This window comes from Hemicordylus capensis, chromosome 2, assembly GCF_027244095.1.
Source record: "Hemicordylus capensis ecotype Gifberg chromosome 2, rHemCap1.1.pri, whole genome shotgun sequence".
NCBI classification, from domain to species: domain Eukaryota; kingdom Metazoa; phylum Chordata; class Lepidosauria; order Squamata; family Cordylidae; genus Hemicordylus; species Hemicordylus capensis.
This window is the reverse complement of record NC_069658.1, coordinates 345,091,946-345,112,763: the sequence shown is the minus strand read 5'-3', so window position 1 is coordinate 345,112,763 and position 20,818 is coordinate 345,091,946. Positions and strand designations below refer to the sequence as shown.

The window sequence follows — 20,818 nt, the reverse complement described above, 5'->3', positions numbered from 1 at the left end:
TCAACATTACCAGATTGCCAGGGTCAGTTGGCATCCACCCAAGAGTTCTGAAGGAACTCAAATATGAAATTGCTCATCTCCCAGCAAAAATATGTAACTTGTCCCTACAATCAGCCTCTATATCAGAAGATGGGAAGTAGTTAATGTAACTCCAATTTTCAAAAAGGGATCTGGGCAGGATTTGGAAAACTACAAGCCAGTTAGCTTAATTTCTATGCTGGATAAATTGATAGAAAGCATACTTAAGGATAAAAATTGTTAAACATATAGAAGAATAGGCCTTGCTGAAGGCAAACCAGAATGGCTTCTGCAAGGGCAAGTCTTGCCTCACTATCCTTTTGGAGATAGATAGATAGATAGATAGATAGATAGATAGATAGATAGAGCGAGCACTTTATTTCGGTAATAGATCAGCATATAAAATAAAAACATCACATAAAATTAGAACGAGTTATACAAATAATATAGCAATACCTAGCCATAATACCAGAAATGATTTTTAAAATTGGACAGCAGAAGATTCAGGTAGAAGTCATCTGTATCGACAGGAAAAAATTTCAAAACTGGAGAAATTAACTTAAGTCTAGCATTCCTGTAATAATCACAGTATAGAATTACATGCGCAGTAGTTTCAACGGCACCAGAGCCACAAGGGCATAATCAAGCAGAATGTGGTAAACCCTTAAACCTCTCCTCCAACACAGAGGTAGGGAGTGTATTGACACATGCAGGAGTTAAACCTTTTGGAGTTCTTTGAGAATGTCAACAAGTGTGTGGATAAAGGTGATCTGGTTGACATAATATACTTGGACTTTCAAAAAAACTTTTGACAAAGTTCTGCACCAAAGGCTCTTGAGGCAACTTAGGAATCATGGGATAAGGGGACAGGTTCATGTATGGATTGGTAACTGGTTGAAGAACAGAAAACAGAGGGTAGAAATAAATGGGCAGTTTTCACAATGGAGGGAATTAAGAAGGCTCTGTATTGGGAACAGTGCTCTGTATTGGGAACAGAAGTTGGGTTAACCAGCAAAGTGGCCAAATTTACTGATCACACTAAACTATTAGGGTAGTGAAATCCAAAAGAGATTGTGAGGAGCTCAAAAAGATTCTTTCCATGCTGGGTAAGTGGGTGACAAAATGGCAAATCCAATTCAATGTAAGCAAGTGTAAAGGGATGCATCTTGGGGCAAAAAAACCCAACTTTACATATACACGGATTGGATCTGATTGGATTGTCAATGACTGACCAGGACAGACATCTTGGGGTTGTGGTGGACAACTCATTGAAATTGTCAACTCTGTGCACAGCAGCTGGAAAAAGGCAAATTCCATTCTAGGGATCATTAGGAAGGGGATTGAAAATAAAACTGTTAATATTATAATGCCTTTATACAAATCTATGGTGCAGGCACATTTCGAGTACTGTGTGCAGTTCTGGTCACCATATCTTAAGGATGACATCGTAGAACTGGAAAAGGTGCAGAAGAGGGCAGCCAAGAAGTTCAGAGGCCTGGAACACCTTCCCTATGAAGCAAGGCTAGAGCATCTGGGGATTTTTAGTTTGGAAAAGAGATGACTAAGGGGAGACATGTATAAAATTATGCATGGACAGAGGGAACGTTTTCTCCCTCTCTCAACACTAGAACCAGGGGCCATCCCATGAAACTGAAGTTCAGGAAATTTAGAACCAACAAAACGAAGTAGTTTTTCACATTGTGCATAATTCATCTATGGAATTCTCTGCCACAGGATATGGTGACAGCCACTAGCTTGGACGGCTTTAAAAGCAGCTTAGACAAATTCATTGAGAGCAGGTCTATCAATGGCTTCTAGTTAGTGGCTATAGGCCACCTCCAGCCTCAGAGGCAAGATGCCTCTCAATACCAGTTGTAGGGGAGCACCAGAAAAAGCAGGCATGCCTTCACCTCCTACTTGTGGGCTTCTCACAGGCACCTTGTGGGGCACTGTGGGAAACAGGATGCTGGATTAGATAGGTCTTGGGCCTGACATAGCTGGGCTGTTCTTATGGTTATATTGTTCCCTTTTCACAGCAGGGGTTAGCTGTGGACTTATTCTTTTCCAACAGTTGTCCTTCTTTCAGGGTCTGAGTTTGATCTGTAGACTAGGTTTGAAGGCCTGTGCCTCAGTAGAGGTGCAACTGCAAACAAAGCACTAGAATAATAAACATTATTTTTGCTGTAGAATGAGATCTACCTCTTGTCCTCCACATGCCTCCTCCCCCTCATAAAAAGCAGCAGAGCGGGTAACCATCTTTCTCTGATCGGGGGAACAAAGGGTGAGGAGGAACGGTCGCTTCCTACCATCTAACATCCCATATCCCTGACTGGAACAATCCTCCCTTGAACTAGCCAGCACACCCACTTTCCCACTATTTAAGATAGGAATGGGTTTCTCTTCCATTCTCCGATGGCAGTTTTGCCATTTCAGTAAAAACTAATAAGCCAAACACTTCATTTCTATTTAATACATACCTTGAATATGTTCCTTAGCATATGCCACTTATTGGTAAAAGGCAGGATTTTCCAAAAGTGTAGGTCATGACAGAATGGTACTGCTAAAAGGGACGAGTAAATCTGCAATTTCTGACTTCACTGGCCCCATGTAGATACAGTAGCACAGTGGATATATGTGGGCACCAGGGGTTCTAGAATGGGGGGCTGGAGCTAAAATTTAGAATGCTTCTAAACAGAAAAACATATGTTTAGGACATACATTTCTGCTGAAGAAACAGAATGCAACCTCAAACTATATACACAGAATAGGCGGCTTGCTAATTTCCACAAACATATGCTAAATATTAAGAAAGAGGGAAGTTTCTCTCTATTCACTATATTTATTCTGTGTATTCAATGAAGTGATTCATTTCAATTTCCTGACACATCAATTAGAGGTGTTGTAACATTTCTTTTGGAGCAAGGACTAATAGGTCAGTGAGGGATATCCAGGAAGAAATGTGCACCCATGGATGACAAGCTGTTCTTGTCCATAATCATTTCTACCAGGTTCATTTGAGATCTCCAGGACTGTGTGGTTTCACCTACACAGATATTCTTGGGACATTTTGTACAGTAAGAGAGTGAGGTATATGACATGATGCAATGCCCTCCTTCGGTGCTCTCTTCTTTCAGCTGGCATCTTACCACTGATCCCGCCTCAGTAACATCTATTCCCTTCTTTGGCACCTTCCCATAACAACTAAAAATAACAAGCTGGCAATACAGAAAATAGGCAACCATTATGCCATTTGCTTCCCTTAAAACAAGAAGGGAACAAGTTCCTCCCTTCACTTTAATGGCTAAATTACTTTAGCAACAAGTAATTTCCTAGCAGTCTTCTCCACTGTTGATCTATTATTCTTCAGTCATTCAGTGACTTGTTCAGATCTAGAGACCATTAAGGCCATCTGTAGCTTGTGTACATGGGTGAAGAGTCTCCAGGAAACCAAACAACATCCTTAAGAGTATGAAGAGAATTTACTGAATGGCTGTTTTTTTACTCTGCAGATTTTGGGGTCAAGAATGATCTATGTGCTATATACATCACCAATGTTATAAAAGGCATGGAAGGTCATGAGGTCACAACAAACATTTAACTGTCAAATGTCTAATATGCTATGACATGCTTAGAGCCTGTTTAATTGCTGGATCCTGCTATTGTAGTCACAGAATAAGAAAGCATCCCCTCATCTATTAACATATTAACCTCCATATTGTTATTTTTTTAAAAATAATAATAATATGGATATTAAAACAATGATAGCAAAATAAATTGTTCAGTGTTGGTTGGTATATCTTAGAAGTGTTACGTTTTCTATAGCAATTATTTGAAAATCGTTTGAAACTTTTAATTCACTTTTTTTAAAAGAAAAAATTTAAACGCAAAGACTACAGGTACACAGCACACAACTTTGTACATTTAATGTACGCTCATTGATTTGGTCTCTGTGCTTCAGTACAACTAACACGCTAACATATGTATAAGTGTATGTATAGTTAAATAAGATTAAACTTCAACAGCTGGGATCCATTTTACAGAGCAAGAAACAAAATCCTGATTGGTGCATAAAGTAATAATGATTTACCAAGGGGATCTATACAAGTTTGGGACTTCCAATTAAACAGTGGAGTTGACAGAGGTGCTCTTACTCTAGACTTCCGGGCTGAAATCCAGGGCCTCCACACCCCATGGGGGCCCCAAAATCCTCTTTAATCTGTCCCGGATGGTGTGTGGTCGCCACTGTGCTGGTTGGCAGAGCGTGACTGACCTGCACTGGGTGGCTGAGTGTGATCTCTGCTTTAAAGACATAAATATAACTGTTTTATATATTATATTCTTGTGAGTTCCATTGCTGTTTGTGCCCTCAAGAACCCATGTGTTAAAAATACACCGTGTGTGTGTGTGTGTGTGTGTGTGTGTGTGTGTGTGTGTGTGTGTAGGGGGATGATGCTTAACTTACCGTGGTGCTGTGGGGGGTCTCCCAAGGCCTTTAGGTCCAGGCTCAATCACCTAGGTGCACTACTGGGAGCTGAACAGTGCTGGAGTGTCAACTTCAAAGTGGCCCAAAGTAAAGAGGCTGTCACATGAGTTTCCTTTCTTACTCAATGCAAACGCATAATTATTCCAAACAAGGAACCAACCCTACTATATCAGTGCCTTCAGTTGGTTCACACGAGCACTACTGCAACTCTTTTCTGACTTGCTGTTCCTCAGCTCTTGCTTATTCTTATTTATTTATTTCCTCCGCTCTTGCTTAATCTTATTTACAAGTAAACTTCAGCTTAACTAATCATACAGACTAAATACAAATCCCAAGTCCCAAATATGTAATATATGGTAATATATGGGACATATATTCCCATATGGGAATATATATATATATATATGTGTGTGTGTGTGTGTGTGTGTATTCATATTCTTGTGCCTATGTGTTTTTATGCTTGTATTTTATAGTTTTTAAATTAGATTTATTTTATATTTTTAGCTTAATATTTTAATTGTCATTTTTATTGTATGTTTTTAAGTTTTGTAAACTGCCTTGGAGTTGTTTTTAATGAAAGGCAGTATAGAAATTCAACAATAAATAAATAAATATGGGTATGCTTATTTGCCAGCCCAGCCCAGGACATTTTGCAGACTGAAGCAAAGCACCAAATGGTACCACCTTCCTTCCCCCACCTTTTCTCTTGAAGAGGGTGCTATTGGGCTGCTATGCTGCCCCACAAACGGGTCCACATTCTGCTACCTGAAGCAACCTGCTTCATACTAGGGATGGCCCAAGACATGAGTGCCACTGCTTAGTGCAAGGGAGTGTACTCCAGGATAAATTGCAAGTTATCCTTGGTAAGAAAGAGGTAGAAAGGATGCCCAAGAATCCTGGACAATTATTAATTTATTTATTTCCTATAGTGCCATCCACATACATGATTTACAAGGAATGAGGGGACAAGTCCCTGCCCCAAGGGGCTTACAATCTAGTTCATTACACAAGGGAGACAACTGGACAAGGGAAGGGGAACAGAGGCAAAGAAAACAGGAAGCAAGTGCAATTATTTCAGTTATATGTACTTCAGCTTAGTTACTGTATAGAATAGAGACTAAGGCTTCACAGAGAAAATGAGCATTAAACAGGAATCTGAAGGAATCAAGAGCATGCAATTCTTAGGGACACAGGAAGCTGACTTTTACTCTAGCTCAGTATTGTCTACACTGACTGGCAGTGGCTCTCCAAGCTTTCAGGCAGGAGTCTTTCCCAGCCCTATCTGGAGATACAACGGATTGAACCAGGACCTTCTACATGAAAGCAGATGCTTACCACTGAGCTGCGGCCTCATCCCCTAAGGCAGGGCTGCTCAACTTCGGCCCTTCTGCAGATGTTGGCCAAAAATTCCCATAATCTGTGGCTATTGGCCACTGTGGCTGGGGATTATGGGATTTGTAGTCCAAAACAGCTGGGGGCCTCAGGCCTGCCCTAAGAGGAATATCTTACAGCAGGGAATGCTCACATGTAGTCACGCATCCAAATGCAAACCAAGGTGAATACTGCCTAGCAAAGGAGTCAGTTCATGCCTGCTACCATGAGACTGGCTTTCTACCCTCTCCAACTGCTTTACATGATTGAGATTTTAGGAATACAACATACTTCAGTATTAGACCAGCTTGTTCATACCATCCAGAACTGTCCATGTTTAATAGATGTCATTCCAAGTTCTGTAGATCCAACTTTGCTAACTTGGCAAAGAGGCACCTTTTAACGTGATGATTCTCTTTTTTAGCAGAGGGAGAGTAACTGGCCCTATCCACTCCTAGCACAGTACCTCCAGTGACTGTTGCTGGTGTCTATCTTATGTTTCTTTTTAGATTGTAAGCCCTTTGGGGACAAGGATCCATCTTATTTATTTATTATTTCTCTGTGTAAACCACCCCGAGCCATTTTTAGAAGGGCGGTATAGAAATCGAATCAATAATAATAATAATAAGTATTATTATTATTACTATTATTAACAAACAACCCCCTGATATTCTTTCTTTGGCTGCTCAAAGCAGCAGCCTATTAGGCATTGCTATCAGGTTCTGTCCCTAGTGTTGTTTAAACATTAAGCAATTTCATGTCAATTTTCCAGTACTGATGATATGTCTGTATAATGAGAAACAACATTAATTGTCTAAATTGACTAAGACCGTTTTTTCACATCCATTTTCCATAGTGCCCAAACACTTCTATCTCTTACAATGCTATAACCTATGCTACCAAAACAACTAACAGAAGCAGAGGGGCTCAGAGTGGAATTGGGTCTGCATATGCACCCTTAAAAGCTGTATTCATCCCCTCTCCCCAACTCCCACTAGGTAGCAGGCCACAAGCTCCAAAATCTTGTGGACAAAGAATCCCAAAGTGTTGTACATGCTTGATTAACAAGCAGAAGGTTACCGGTTCGAATCCCTGCTGGTACTATATGGATACTGAAAGGCATCATCTCATACTGCATGGGAGGAGGCAATGGTAAACCCTCCTGTATTCTACCAAAGACAACCACAGGGCTCTGTGGGTGCCAGGAGTCGAAATCGACTTGACGGCACACTTTACCAGTTCCAAACTATCCCCTATGTCCCTGCTCTGAATCTTTACATCTATTAAAGGATCAGAGTCCCACTCTGGATATTATCAGATTTTGGTACAACACAAAACAAAGAAGTTGGGCAAAGTAGAAGGTCTCCTCAAAGAAACACAATCAACTCTACTACCTATCAAAGTGTTTGGTGCTTGCAAGCTTCAATATTTGCTTTTCTATTGGCAATTAACACAATCTATAAGATTTGTTTGCAAACAACAAAAACCAACGTTGCAACCCTTATTCAAAAGTGCTCATCAAACAAGATTAAATGTCTCCTTGAGATGTTACCCCAGGAAAGATTGCTAAAGTCCCTCTAATCTCCTTTACGTTGGAGAGCTTTCCCCTAATACTAATACTGCAGAGGTTACCATTTATTTCCAAATACTCCAGCAATCCACAGCAGAAGCTTTACAGCCTGTGAGTGTTTTTATTTTCACAGTTTTATTCAACCACCTACGACTTATTTCCAAAGAGAAAGGTACTACTGACCACACTTGCCTGAAAATCACATTCTTTGAATTGCCAGCCTTTCCTTCTAAATCCAACTGTAGAGAAGCTTGGCTGTTTAGCAGTGATGAGCATTCTACACATGCTCATGGCACAGTTTTACTTCCCATGTTCCAGGGCTTATAGACTGGCTACTGAAAAAGGCTGCCCTGGTGAATAAGGCATTGAACCAGGACTAAGGACACCTGGATGAGAGAACCACGAAGCTCACCTTGGGCCAGTCACACTCTCAGCCTAGCCTACTTAACAGTGTTTGCTGGGAGAATTAAAACGGGACAGGAAAGAGGCAACTTTGTATGCTGCCCTGAGCGTGGAATAAAAATGAAATAACTAAAGCATGCCCTGCACAAAACCCAGGGCAGCCCCAAAGTTTGTTGTCTGGAGAACCTAGAGACTCCAATCTACCTGCCTCTAGCAGTTCAGAGGGAGACGGTCCCTCGGTTGCAGCAGAAGCGAGTCCGGCGTCATGTTCAAAGACTAGCAAATACGGAGCCAGCGTGCACTTTTGGAGGCTTCATCCAATGAGAAGCTCCTGCTGCGACGATACAGTCGTTGACCTTTAGAAGCCTAGCCCCAAGCAGAAGTTTAAGATGTCCCCACAGGCCTCTTAGATTACCCTCTGCATAGCCCAGGGCTGCGTCCTACCAAGCCAGCACCGCTCCTGGACTGAGTCTCGGCTCAAACCTTAACCTTGCCCGCCTGCCCCTGTTCCACAGCAAACGCACCCCCCCCCACCGCGCCCCGCCAACGGGGTCACAGGCAGGAGAGAAGCCAAGGTCTTCCCCGAACTCGGGACACAGAGAGGTTCGCTCGTGCAGCAGGAGGCAGCCCCTGCTGCTTCGCCTTCTTCCCTCCTCACTCACTCACTCACCTCTTGCAAGATCTCGTCCACCTGAGGCTGCAGCAGGGCGAGCAAGGGCTCGGCACCGAGCTGGTCTCCCGGGCTCCACGCGCGGCTGGCCAGCTCCTCCTCGAGGGCCACTAGCCTGCCCTGCAGCGTGGAGGTCTTGGCGCTGAGCAGGAAGCAGGCGCCCACCGAGAGGAGCGAGAAGAGCAGCGAGAGGATGACGGGGCCCCTGCCGGCGCCTCCGCAGCCGCCTTGGGGCGAAGCTGCCGCTGCCGCCTTCTCCCGAGGCTCGCTCATTGCGCGCACGCTCCGCCAGGGAAGACGCCGCCGCGGGCGCTCAGTTTCCCCCAAGGGAGTGGCGGGCGGCCGGCCGCCTGACGGCTCCTCTGTGCGTGTGTCTCGCTCGCTCTGTGTGCGCTCAGCAGCAGCAGCAGCTCCTGGCAGCCGGCAGCCGCGAAAGTGGGGCAGGAAGTTTGGGAAGCGTGGCCTCTTTCCCTAGCATGGTCCTCCAGCTGCGCGGGGCGGGGGGAATAGGTGGGTGACTGGCTGACTCTCCTCCCCCCTCGCTGCTCGGGGACTGGGGAGGGGGTTAGCCTGAGAGCCCAGTCCTCTCCCTCCCCGCCCGGGGATTCCAACAGGGATAAGCAGCCTAGCCCCAGGCCCTCCTCCCGCCCGGCGCACGCTGGACCTATGCAAATAGCCCTGACTCAAAAAGGACAGGGGGCACTCCCCGGCCGGAGAGGGCCGAGACCTGGAGCCGCTGCTCGAGGGACAGCCCGGAGTCGGACCCATCGCCTGGGAGAGGGGGAGGGAGGCGCGGAAGGATTTTTCAGCAGGGTGGTCATCCCCGTCGCCCGTCAGGATCTTGCCCTGCAGCAAGCGGCTTGAGGTCACCCGGGACGCCTTCCAAGCGCTAGGAGCGCCTGGTGGGTTGCAGCCATTGGAGGTCTATCCAATTACCCTCGAGGCGCTTTGAAGCAACCGCGGAGGGTTCCTTCCGAGCCGCGCGCCACTCTCAGCTTGCTAGCCAAGTTCTGCTAGGTGGCGAAAGGATAGAAAATCGCGAGAGAGCTGCTTGCAGTTCAGATACTAAGAGGACTGAAATGCAAATACGGGAAAGTAGTTATGGGCCGTCTCCTAAGGCCAAACGATCTGTTTCCGAGACCCAGTGGTTTCCCATATAATTGGCCTCCCCTATCATTCAGTTAAGGGTTTTCCCTCTGTGTTTGGCTTGGATGTGTGGGAATGCTGCTTCGACTCCTTGCTCAATAATGGCTGCAATCCTGTCTACCCTTACCTGGGAGTAAGCCCCATTGTTCACAGTGCGCCTTACTTCTTAGTAAATCCACATAGGATTGCACAAAGCTCACTGAGTCTTGGTCCCATTATCTCCTCTCAGTTCATCTGCATCTAGATAATTTTGGAACCGGGACCTAAAAGACTTCAACATCTCCCCCCCAACCCATGCGCTGAATGCACTATTTTTTTACACCAGAACATGCTCAGGGAAAGCTGCACACACACACACACACACACACACATAAATACATTCTGCATTTTATCAACTGCTGATATGCTAGCTATGTCCATTTCTGGAGGTAAACAACCTCAAAACAGTGGTGGATATGTTGGTAACCTCTAGGCTTGACTACTATAATGCACTCTACATTACGTAGAGTGCCGATGTACCTTTGTACATAGTTCAGAAACTACAATTGGTACAGAATGTGGCAGCCAAATTGGTCTCGGAGACAGCTCAAAGAGACCATATAACACTAGTTTTGAAAGACATGCACTAGGTGCCGATAAATTGACTTCAATAGGATTTACTTCCAAGTAAGTGTGAATGGGATTAGTGGTGTGCACGGAACCACGGAGGTGTGATTCGACACTGGGGGGGTGTCTCCCTTGAAGGGAGGAGGAGGGTGCACTTACCCCTCCCGCTGCTTTCCCCCCACCGGTGCTCCATTTTTTCCAAAATCCATGGGGCAGCAGCGTACCTCCCCGCCGCCCCTTCCCCCGTTATTGCCCGGAAATAGGCGGAAGTATGGGCTGTGCGTGAGATTGCCACCATGTGTGCAATGTGCAATGTGTTGGCATCGAACCAACGGAACCACCGGTTCTTTGAACCGGTTCGGAGGCCCATAAAGGGTCTCCAGACCGTTTCCATGCACATCCCTAAATAGGATTGTCGCTTCACTTGTCTGAGATGCAACCCTTTGGTCCAGCTCTTTGTGTCCTCTACTGCAGGGGTTCCCAAGTGTTGGTACTTCTGATGGTGCTGAAGTTGAACTACAACTCCCATCATCCCCAGCCACAATAAGTTGTAGCTGGGGATATTAAGTTGTAGTTCAGCGACATCTGGAGTACCAAAGGTTAGGAACTCCTGCCCTACTGGATCAGAATTACAGCTGGGATTGTTCCTATAGAGAGAGCATCATGACTCAGAGGGTTTCTGGCTACATTAACTATGGAGAGTAACTAGACCAATGATTTGGCCCTGTGGTGGCTTTTGATGTGCAAACATTTGAAGGGACAAATAAAGCGGCATACTTATGGACATTTGCTTGGGAATAAGTCCAAATGAACCAAGTATTCGCAACATTCTGCACAGCATTATGCCAATGTTGGAGACCCATCATGGCTGCTGTGCAGCAATAAAGGCAACCCTGATAGTGTTGTGTATCAGGGCAATTGTGCAATAACTTAAAATAGTGTACATGCAGTTGTGCAGTGCTGCTTCCACTGGGCAATGGTGTGGACACAAGTCTAAGTTGCTGTACCGGGCCTTTCATGTTGAGCAGCAGCCCTAGCAGGTCCCTAATGCTGGTGCAATGCTGCACAGAATGTTGCCCAGTGAGGCTTACTTTTGAGAAAACATACACAGGCTGCATGGAAGTATTGGAAGGGTGTTATTTCCTCCATAACCACTCCTATTCAAATGAAGGTCATAGAAAGGGTTGATTTTCCCTCCACTCTTTGAAGGGTATGCTGCCTAGTAAATTCTCTCCAGTCTAAATAAGACCCTGGACTGTAAACACGTTTAGTGCAATACAGCATCAATGGTCTAATGTTCATGTCTGATATTAAATGATGCAAACTCTTGATTCTGATCACCCTTGCTATTCAAGTCTCGGCACTTTCTCCAGATCTGTGATTCTTACATGGACTAATGCATGCTGATGCCCGCTGTATTACAGATGCATTGCAACATCAGGACAGGGGAAACAGAAACTGTCATGCAAAATTGTCAGTCATAACATCATGCCACCAACCTAACCAGAATCACTTTTATGAGGTTCTTCCTGTTTAATTTCCTGGTTTGGCACTACAGTTACTAAAAGAAAAGAAAAGAAAAAAGCAGACATCTGGAAGTTCCTTAAACCTAAACTTGCTTGATAACATTAATGTAGGCCTAACAGTTTGATCCACATACATCTTCACATAGCTGAGGTTATACCTATTGCAGAATTAGAGAAGTTCCATAGATCCCTTTCTTTAAAGCTGGGTTGGAGAAATAAGGCAAAAAGAGTTGTCTTTAACTGCTATTTTCTCCCAGAATGGACAGGGCACTCATACTTCTTTATCCAAAATTAGGGCATAATATAAATACATCATTTGTAAGAGACTATCTGTATAAATATAAGGAACTCTGCCTCACTGTAGTTTAGAGGCAAAGGAAAAAAGCTAGGCTGGGTTTTAAGCAGTCATACATCCCAGTCAATAGACCTTATCCAGACAGAATACAAAATTAGCAGCAGCAGCAGCAATATTATGGAGGCAGGTGGTGTTAGCAGGGAATTTTACATGTTTAAGTGAGCAAACATCCATTAATCTGTGCAACAGATTAACTACGGAAAATGAGTTAACCTCTTATTGAGATTATTTTCATCATAACATTTTAAGGCAGTCTACAGCTTTGGCAATTGACTGACAAGTATTATCACAAAGACATGGAATTAAATAGAATGTACTCATGTATACATTTGATTTTTCCTCAGTTTTTTATACCTGTGCAAGCTGTAAGGCAATATGCAGCCTAATCCAATGCATGCAGGAGAGGGTGCCTTTCCCCCTCCCTCTGCTCTACTCCCGCCGGCGCTGGCTGGAAAAGTGGTCCGGCGGGGCAACAGCATACCTCCCTGCCACCCTGCCCACTCTTTGGACTGGTGTCCAACGTACAAACACGGGCTTTCTACTTCTGTCTACTTCCGGTCCGAAGAGCAGACGGGGCAACAGGGAGGTACACGGCCGCCCTGCCAGACCAGTTTTCCAGCCAGCACCGGCGGGGGGGGGGGGGGAAGCGGAGGGAGGGATAAGTGCACCCTCACCCACCCTTAAAGTTATCCCACCCCTGCCGGTTCCGTGCACATCCCTAGTTAGTCCCACTTTGCTCAATGGGCCTTATTCTGGTACAAGTTGCAGTGTAAGAATTGCAAGCCTTAAATGGAAGACACTGATTCAGAAGTGTCCAAGGCTGAGAATAATTCTCATGTTTGACAAGCTATAGTTGTGGCAGTATTTTCTTTTAGAAATGTTTGATTTTAGTATTTCCTTAGGCAAAGGTTTTAATACTTAGAGTGCCGTTTAGCAATTACAGTGCATTTCAAGTTCTGCACATGCTTTGTCTCATTGGCTTACATATTGCACAGCACCCTGCCGATCCATAAGCAGAGTGCAAGCCCTGGTTCCGTCTGAGTCCAAATCTTGTTTATATGTGAAGCGAACTCAGAAAGACACTGAGAACTGCATTGGCACTGAAACAACCATTTCCCCATCATTCATAAGGAGAGACGTGTTGCTACAGCACTGACACAATTCTTAGGAGAAATTTATTTGTTTGTTTGTTTATTTGTTCGATTTTTAGACCACCCTTACAAAATAGCCAAGGGCGGTTCACAAACATCAAAGACCCTTTAAAACAATTTAAGAGCACTGGAAGGCCAGGCCAAACAGGTAGGTCTTTAGGGCTCTCCTAAATTCCAATAAAGAATTCAAATTATGGATTTCTGCAGGGAACGCATTCCACAATCTAGGAACAGCTACAGAGAAGGCCTGCCTCTGGGTTGCCACCAGACAAGCCGGTGGCAACTGGAGCCGGACCTCCTTAGATGATCTTAGCATGCTGTGGGGATCAGACCGAAGAAGGCGCTCTCTAAGGTAACCTGGACCTAAGCCGTTCAGGGCTATAAAGGTAATAACCAGCTCTTTGTATTTTGCTCGGAAACATATCGGCAGCCAGTGCAGCTGTTTCAAAACAGGCATAATACGGCCTCTCCAGGTTGCCCCAGAGACCAGCCTTGCTGCCGCATTTTAAACTAACTGAAGTTTCCAAACTACATACAAAGGCGGCCACACGTAGAGCGCATTACAGTAGTCAAGCCTGGAGGTTACCAGCTGGTGCACCACTGTTCTAAGGTCATCCTCCTCTAGGAATGGACGCAGCTGTCGAATCAGCCTAAGCTGATAAAAAGCACTCCTGGCTAGGGATGTGTGTTTCATTTCGGATACAAAATGTTTTGTGGCCAAAACAGGCCATTTCGGCTGTTTTGTGGCCAAAACAAAACACCCAGTGCTCAAAACAGAAAATTTTGTAGCCAAAACAAAACGTCCCTGTTTCGGATACAAAACGTTTTGTTGTTTCGGCTGTTTTGGAACTCCATTTTGCAATCGCAAAAAGTCTTTCTCCTTCAGTCTCCATTTTGAGTTTTGACATCTGTTTTAATTTCCAGCTCTTTCAGCCTGCAGATTGGCCAGCGAAAGCATTAGCTGATCTGCTGGCAATTGCCTCCTTCTTCCTTTTAAGCAAATGTAAGGGTAAATTTTACCCTCATTGGCTAGTGGGGCAGTGTGCATTTACCCTCATTGGCCAGTGGGGCAGTGTGCATTTCATTGTTGTTGGTTCACACTGTTGTGTGTAGATCAATTGCATTTCGGGCAGGGGGGATGTGGATGTGCATGACCTTTGGAAATCTGCCTGATTTTCTTCCAAAGCTCTGCTGTTGTTGATGTGTGATGTTGATGTTTTTGGGGGTGGATTCGGGGCAGAAAGGAGGCTTTGGGGGCAGAAGAGTGGTTCAGGTAGTACTGCCCCAGTGGGTACCTGCTGCCAGCCAGATTCCAAAGGAATTGGGGAAAGGGCTTATTTTTAAAGAATTTTTGAAGTTGACATGTCTTTGGGGCAGACTGGGGAAAGAAAGGGGGCCTGAGGGGCAAAACAGTGGGTTGGGTGGCAGTGCCCCAAGGGGTGCCTGCCACAACCCAGATTCCAAAGGAATAGGGCAAAGGGCTGATTTCTTAGGAATTGTTGAAGTTTACGCTTCTTTAAGGTCCCCTCCCCCCAGGGAATAATGGAGCAGACCCATAACTCCACCTGGGGGGCACTGGGGTGGCTGGGAGCAAGTGGTGGTATAGTGCACATAGGGTGCTAACCCATGGGTTGCTGGGTTCTGTTGTTTCTGAGGTGTTCTGAGTGTAGATTCTCTGGTAGCATATGAGATTTTCAACGACAAACCATGAATCCACTCTTATATGCTACCAGAGAATCTACACTCAAAACATCTCAGAAACAACAGAACCCAGTACCCCATGGGTTAGCAACCCATGTGGGTGGTTGGCACCCTATGTGCTCTACACCACCACTTGCTCTGGACCACCCTGGTGCCCCCCCAAGTGGAGTTATGGGGCAGGAATTATGGAGTTATGGAGTTATGAGAATTATGTCTTCCCTATGGGGAAGACCTTTACAGACGCACAAACTCCTTTACATCATTAAAAATCAGCCCTCTGCCCAATTCTTTTGAAATACTTCTGGCAGCTTCCTTGCCCCCACTGGACACTACCACCCACCCTACTCTGCTCTGGGCCACCCCTTTCCCCCCAACATGAAGCTATACTTTTGTTGAAACCTCCATTCTTCCCTATGGGAAAAATCCTATACTTCAAAAATTCACCAAAAATCAGCCCTTTGCCCAATTCCTCTGAAACTTGGGTGGTAGTTTCCACCCATTGGGAACTACCACCCCCACCCACTAGTTTCCCCCGAGGCCATTTTTTAAAATTCAAAAGGTTTGGATTCGGATTTTGCAATTTCGAACAAAGAACAAAATGGGGGTGTTTCGGACCGGCTGATTTCGAACAAAGAACAAAATGGGGGTGTTTCGGATTCGGGCCAAAAACAAAACAGGAAAAAAAAAATACAAAACGCACAACCCTACTCCTGGCCACAGCCTCCACCTGAGATACCAGAGTGAGGCCTGGATCCAGGTGTACCCCCAAGCTGCGTGCCTGCTCCTTCTGGGGGAGTGTAACCTTATCCAGCACAGGGAGATCTAACTCATCCCTCAGATTCTGAGCCCCTACAATGAGCACCTCCGTCTTGCTTGGATTCAGCTTCAATTTGTTATTCCTCATCCAGCCCATTACTGCCTGTAGGCAGGTATTTAGGGAATGAACGCCATTTCCTGATGAAGCAGATGAAAGAGAGAAGTAGATTTGGGTGTCATCAGCATACTGATAACACCCAGCACCAAATCTCCTGATGACCTCACCCAGTGAATTAATGTAAATATTGAAAAGCATTGGTGACAGAATGGAGCCCCGAGGCACTCCATACAACAGCTCTCGTTGAGAAGAACAACTGTCACCAAGCTCCACCATCTGGGATCTGCCCGAGAGATAGGAGCGGAACCACTGCAGAGCAATGCCTCCTATCCCCAACTCCACCAGGCAACCCAGAAGGATGCCATGGTCGATGGTATCGAACGCCTCTGAGAGATCCAAGAGAACCAACCGAGTCACACTCCCTCTGTTGATTCCCTGGTATAGGTCATCCATCAGGCTGACCAAGGCTGTCTCAACCCCATAGCCCACTCTAAAACCAGTTTGAAATGGGTCTAGATAATCAGTTTCCTCCAAAACCGCCTGGAGCTGGTCGGCCACCACCCTCTCGATCACCTTACCCAACCAAGGGAGATTAGAGATTGGCCTATAATTATCCATTGCCGAGGGATCTATGGAAGACTTCTAGGATCTAGAACAGGGGTGGGGAACCTTGGCCCTCCAGCTGTTTTTGAACTACAACTCCCATCATCCCCAGCCACAATTATGTGGCTGGGGATGGTGGGAGTTGTAGTTTAAAAACAGCTGGAGGGCCAAGGTTCCCCACCCCTGATCTAGAATGAAGCCTTTCTGAGCTTGCTTCCAGTGTGTTTGGGGTTTGGACTCAGATGGATCCAGCACTTGTGCCCCACTATTGGATTGGTGGGTGCTACGCAATACATAAGCCAGTAATCTTTACAATTACCCTAACTAGGCCAGTACAATATCCGTGAAAGACAGAGATAATTGCATCTTCAAATCTAACATACACCTGGGAGTTGAATGTACTATTTTGAAAAGGTTTGCTTCAGAACGACATTCTGCCTAATAGAATATGAAGGAGCATTTGAGGATTAGGTTTTAGATTTTCTCAGGCATCTGAAAATTGTTTCTAAACTGAAATTATGAAATGTATGTACTAATGTTCATAATCTACATGCATACTTGCACTTGAGAAAATAAAGGGAAGTCAGCTGCTTTAATAGGACTAAACCAAATTAAACGATTTGTAGACTAATAACTGTAAAGTAGCAAGGATAGTGAAACTGCTATAGTGTGCAACTCACTATAAAGAAATTGCCCAAGGAAAGCACTTCATGTAAAGGGTGGAAACTAAACCCCACTGCAATCAACCTGCCAGTTATTTCACTATATATAAATTTTGGCTTCTAAGAGATTCTGTGTTGGTTCTAAAATTCTGAACTGTTGTTTAAATACTAGCATATAGTGCCCTCTAGTGGAGCAAGAATATCCGTCTTGCTAATACAACTCTGGGGTCTTTTCAAAATGTTTTATGAGAAATCTTGCTGGCTTCATTTTATTTTGTATATGGTTCAGTTTTTATACCACCTTTCATAAGGCATCCCAAGTTAGTTTAAAAAAGTTAAAATATAATAGAACTCAATAAAAATCAAATTAAAAACCTTAAAATCAGCTAAACAATAAAAAATATAAAACACCAAAAAACAGCCACCATTAAAAAGACAAACAAAAGCAGGAGAGCTCTGCAGCCCCTAAGGGGTAAAATCCTGAATAAATAGAAAGGTATTTAGTCATTTATTTCTTAAACAGCCACAAATGTCAAGGAGTGGGCATTCGCTGGGAGAGCGTTCCAGTCCAGAGTCTGGGGCAACAACAGAGAAGGCCCTGTTCCACGTGCACGACAATTTATCCTCCTTCAATGTCGGCACACAGAGCAAAGGCCCCTCTGACAATCTTGTTGGACAGGCAGAAACCCTTGGGAGCAAGTCCTTCAGGTAGCCAGGGCCCAAACCATTTAGGGTTTTAAAAGTAATAACTAGCACCTTGACTAGGATCTGAAAACAAACTGGCAGCCAATGCAGCTCTTTCAAAATAGGTGTGATATGCTCCAAGCGAGCAGTTCCAGGGAAAAACCAAGGCAGCTGCATTCTGCACCAACTGAAGTTTCCAAATATTCCTCAAGGGCAGCCCCATGTAAAGTGCATTGCGGTAATCCAGCCACGACATGCCTAAGGCATGGGAAACCGTGGCCAGATCTGCCTTCTTGAAAAAGGGACATAACTGGCACACTAGCCAAAGCTGTTCAAAGGTCTAGCTGCACCCCATCCAGAGCTGCTTGAATCATCCAATCCCAGCTGGCTTTTCTACTGGCCAGTAGCACCTCTGTCTTGCCTGGATTTAACCTCAGTTTGCTAGCCCTCACACATCACTTAAAACAAATATTCTTGTAAATAACTGTCCCTTCTATTATCCACCCTCTCCCTTATCATTGAACTTGCTCAATATAAATGTACAGTCTAGTTAAAAGCCTGGGTTAACAGAAGTGTCTTGATTGGCTTTTTAGTTGTCAGAGATGGCAAGGCTCTTATTTCAACAGGGAGTGCATTCCAAACCCTCAGGGCCACAACAGAGAGGGTTCATCTTGCGTAGCCACCAGACGAGCTGGTGGCAACTGTAGACAAACCTCTCCAGATGATCTTAATGGGCAGTGGGAATCATGGTGAAGACTACGGTCTCTAAAATTCTTCTTTAAGAATAATACCTAAACTCTTCTCATATGCTATCAGTTCTTGAGAAAAGTTATTCAGACTCCTAATTAGGATGCAATTCAAAACATACATTTTTAAAGATGAGTTTATAAGAAGGGGAACATAATTTCAAAATCAAATATAATAAATAAAATAATAATAATAATAATAATAATAATAATATCATCTAGATATTCTACCTTTTTTCTTCACTAACCTATTGAGACATTTGTACCTTCAGGTAGCGATAATTCACCTTTTCCCTCACAACACTCACCAACAGGGGTGTATCTAGGGTAGGGCAGGCAGGGCACGTGCCCCAGGCACCACTTGAGGGGGGCGCCATTTTGTAAAATTTTAAAAAAATGGCTGCCAAAAACAAAATGGCCATCATGCATGCTCAAATGGCCTCTGTGGGGCCCAAGGTCATGCCAGGCCTTGCAGAGGCCATTTGAGCATGCGCTCTGGCCATTTTGTTTTCAGTGGCCATTAAAAAAAAAAAGTTTTTAAAAAATGGCCACCACACATGCTCAAATGGTCCCTGCGAGGCCCTAGAAGCCAGTTGGGGGAGGGGGAACCTTTAGGAAGCCCCCCAAAGGGGCTAAAGGTAAAATAAAATATATATAATATAAGACACTGTACACTTATTCAGATTGGCACTATGTACAGAGAATCAGGGCTTGTGAATACTGAGCTGAAGCTTATGAGCTAGGATTGTATTCATTTGCTCTTTGCTTCTTGTGATAAGTGAGTTAAATGTGAGGTCTTGCTAATATGGCTATTAATGGTGAGCTTTTCTTTGAATCAGTGTGAAATCCTTAGTATTAAGGCCCACTGGGAGTTTCTTGCTCTCTTTCTCTCATTTTAACTGTCTTTCTGAAATACTAGAATATATTCCAAGCAGTGACAGAGTTTACTCTGTATATCCTTTAATTATTTTTTCAAAGTATCTGGGAAAAGTCAAATTCTCCATTTATTTTTAAAACTTATGTAATGGTGATGCTACAATGCATAGTAGAAAATTAGACAGGCACTTCTGTTTAGTTTTCCAAGTACACCTCCACATAGTATTTGGGTATTTCATGAGCCCCAGCATACTGAAATTTGTAGTTTCCCAGCATTTTTTGGTCTGGCTATGTCCACTGCTAAATAGTTTTTGAAATATTAAAAGATTAATGAGCCCGACTTGTATTTTTCAGCTGCTATTATGGTAGAGTTATCTCAAAGATGGGTGTCAGATGCTTGGACAGGGGGCGCAATTTCATTGTTTGCCCTAGGCACAATTTTCCCTAGATAAGCCTCTCCAACCTCAATGATGTCTCTAATTAGGTTTGTAAATGATTAAATTTGAACATAAACACAAGGCAACTAAATTATGATACATATTAGGAAGAGTTCTGTACCCAGAAGGGCACTGTACATTTCTTGTAGGCTATTTTGCTGTTTATAATGCTCTCATATAGCAACCCGCAAGCCAATGAAAATGTCCCAAACCCTTCAGTTTAAGGTGAAAATTAAAGTGCTTAAAATTTGTTGAAAGTATGTTTACTGTATCAGCTTTTGGGGGAAATCACTGGTTGACATCCAGTGCAAAAAACTGCCCGTGGAAGGACAAAAAATGTTATCTTGGCTAAGTCTGGAGTTTGTGTTCCAGACTAGTGCGCTGCTACTGCAAGTATGCTTGCAGTTGTACAATAATTGTGCAACTGCATCACACCTCATTTAGGTCAATGGAGGTTTCTGCACAGGAGCTCTCTTGTGCAACTGTCATTTTTGGCGCCACCAAGGCGTCCTCTTGTGCCAGTGCAACAGTTCTCATTCTGCACTGGATGTCGGCCATTGTGTTTTGTTGAGAAGCATATGGCCAAAATTAAACGGGGACTTTCAAAGAGCTTTTAACGAAGTCCAAGTATACAATGTTTATCAGATCACCCCATCAACATGCCTGTTGATACTGTTGAACTCTAAAAGAGTAGTAAGGCAGGACTTTGTATGGCTTTTGCAAACCTTCAACAAGTGCCCTATATCTTCTGCAGTGAAGGCTGATACAAATTAGTTCAGCTTCTGTGCAATTTCCATATCCTCCTGAAGCATCCCTTCCACTCCCTTGTTCACCTCTCCCTGGCAGATCTGCTGTTTCTGGTGTTATTTAAAATACACCTAATGTATTTTGTTTGCTTGATAGCACATCTTTTTAGCCATACAGTCATTCTGTTTTC

The 20,818-nt window shown here is 44.2% G+C and overlaps 1 protein-coding gene across 7 annotated transcripts in view; it reads right to left on the bottom strand.

Moving 5' to 3' along the window:
- The window catches only part of LOC128344398 (collagen alpha-1(XXIII) chain-like), a 360,043-nt gene extending 350,597 nt beyond the window's left edge, over positions 1-9,446 (bottom strand). For all 7 annotated transcript variants that reach the window (XM_053294439.1, XM_053294440.1, XM_053294442.1 and 4 more), the window contains exon 1: positions 8,515-9,446. In XM_053294439.1, the coding sequence (XP_053150414.1) occupies positions 8,515-8,787 (273 nt within the window). In that variant the 5' untranslated portion in view covers positions 8,788-9,446. The remainder of the gene's footprint in view (positions 1-8,514) is intronic.
- Positions 9,447-20,818: the final 11,372 nt, after the last annotated feature.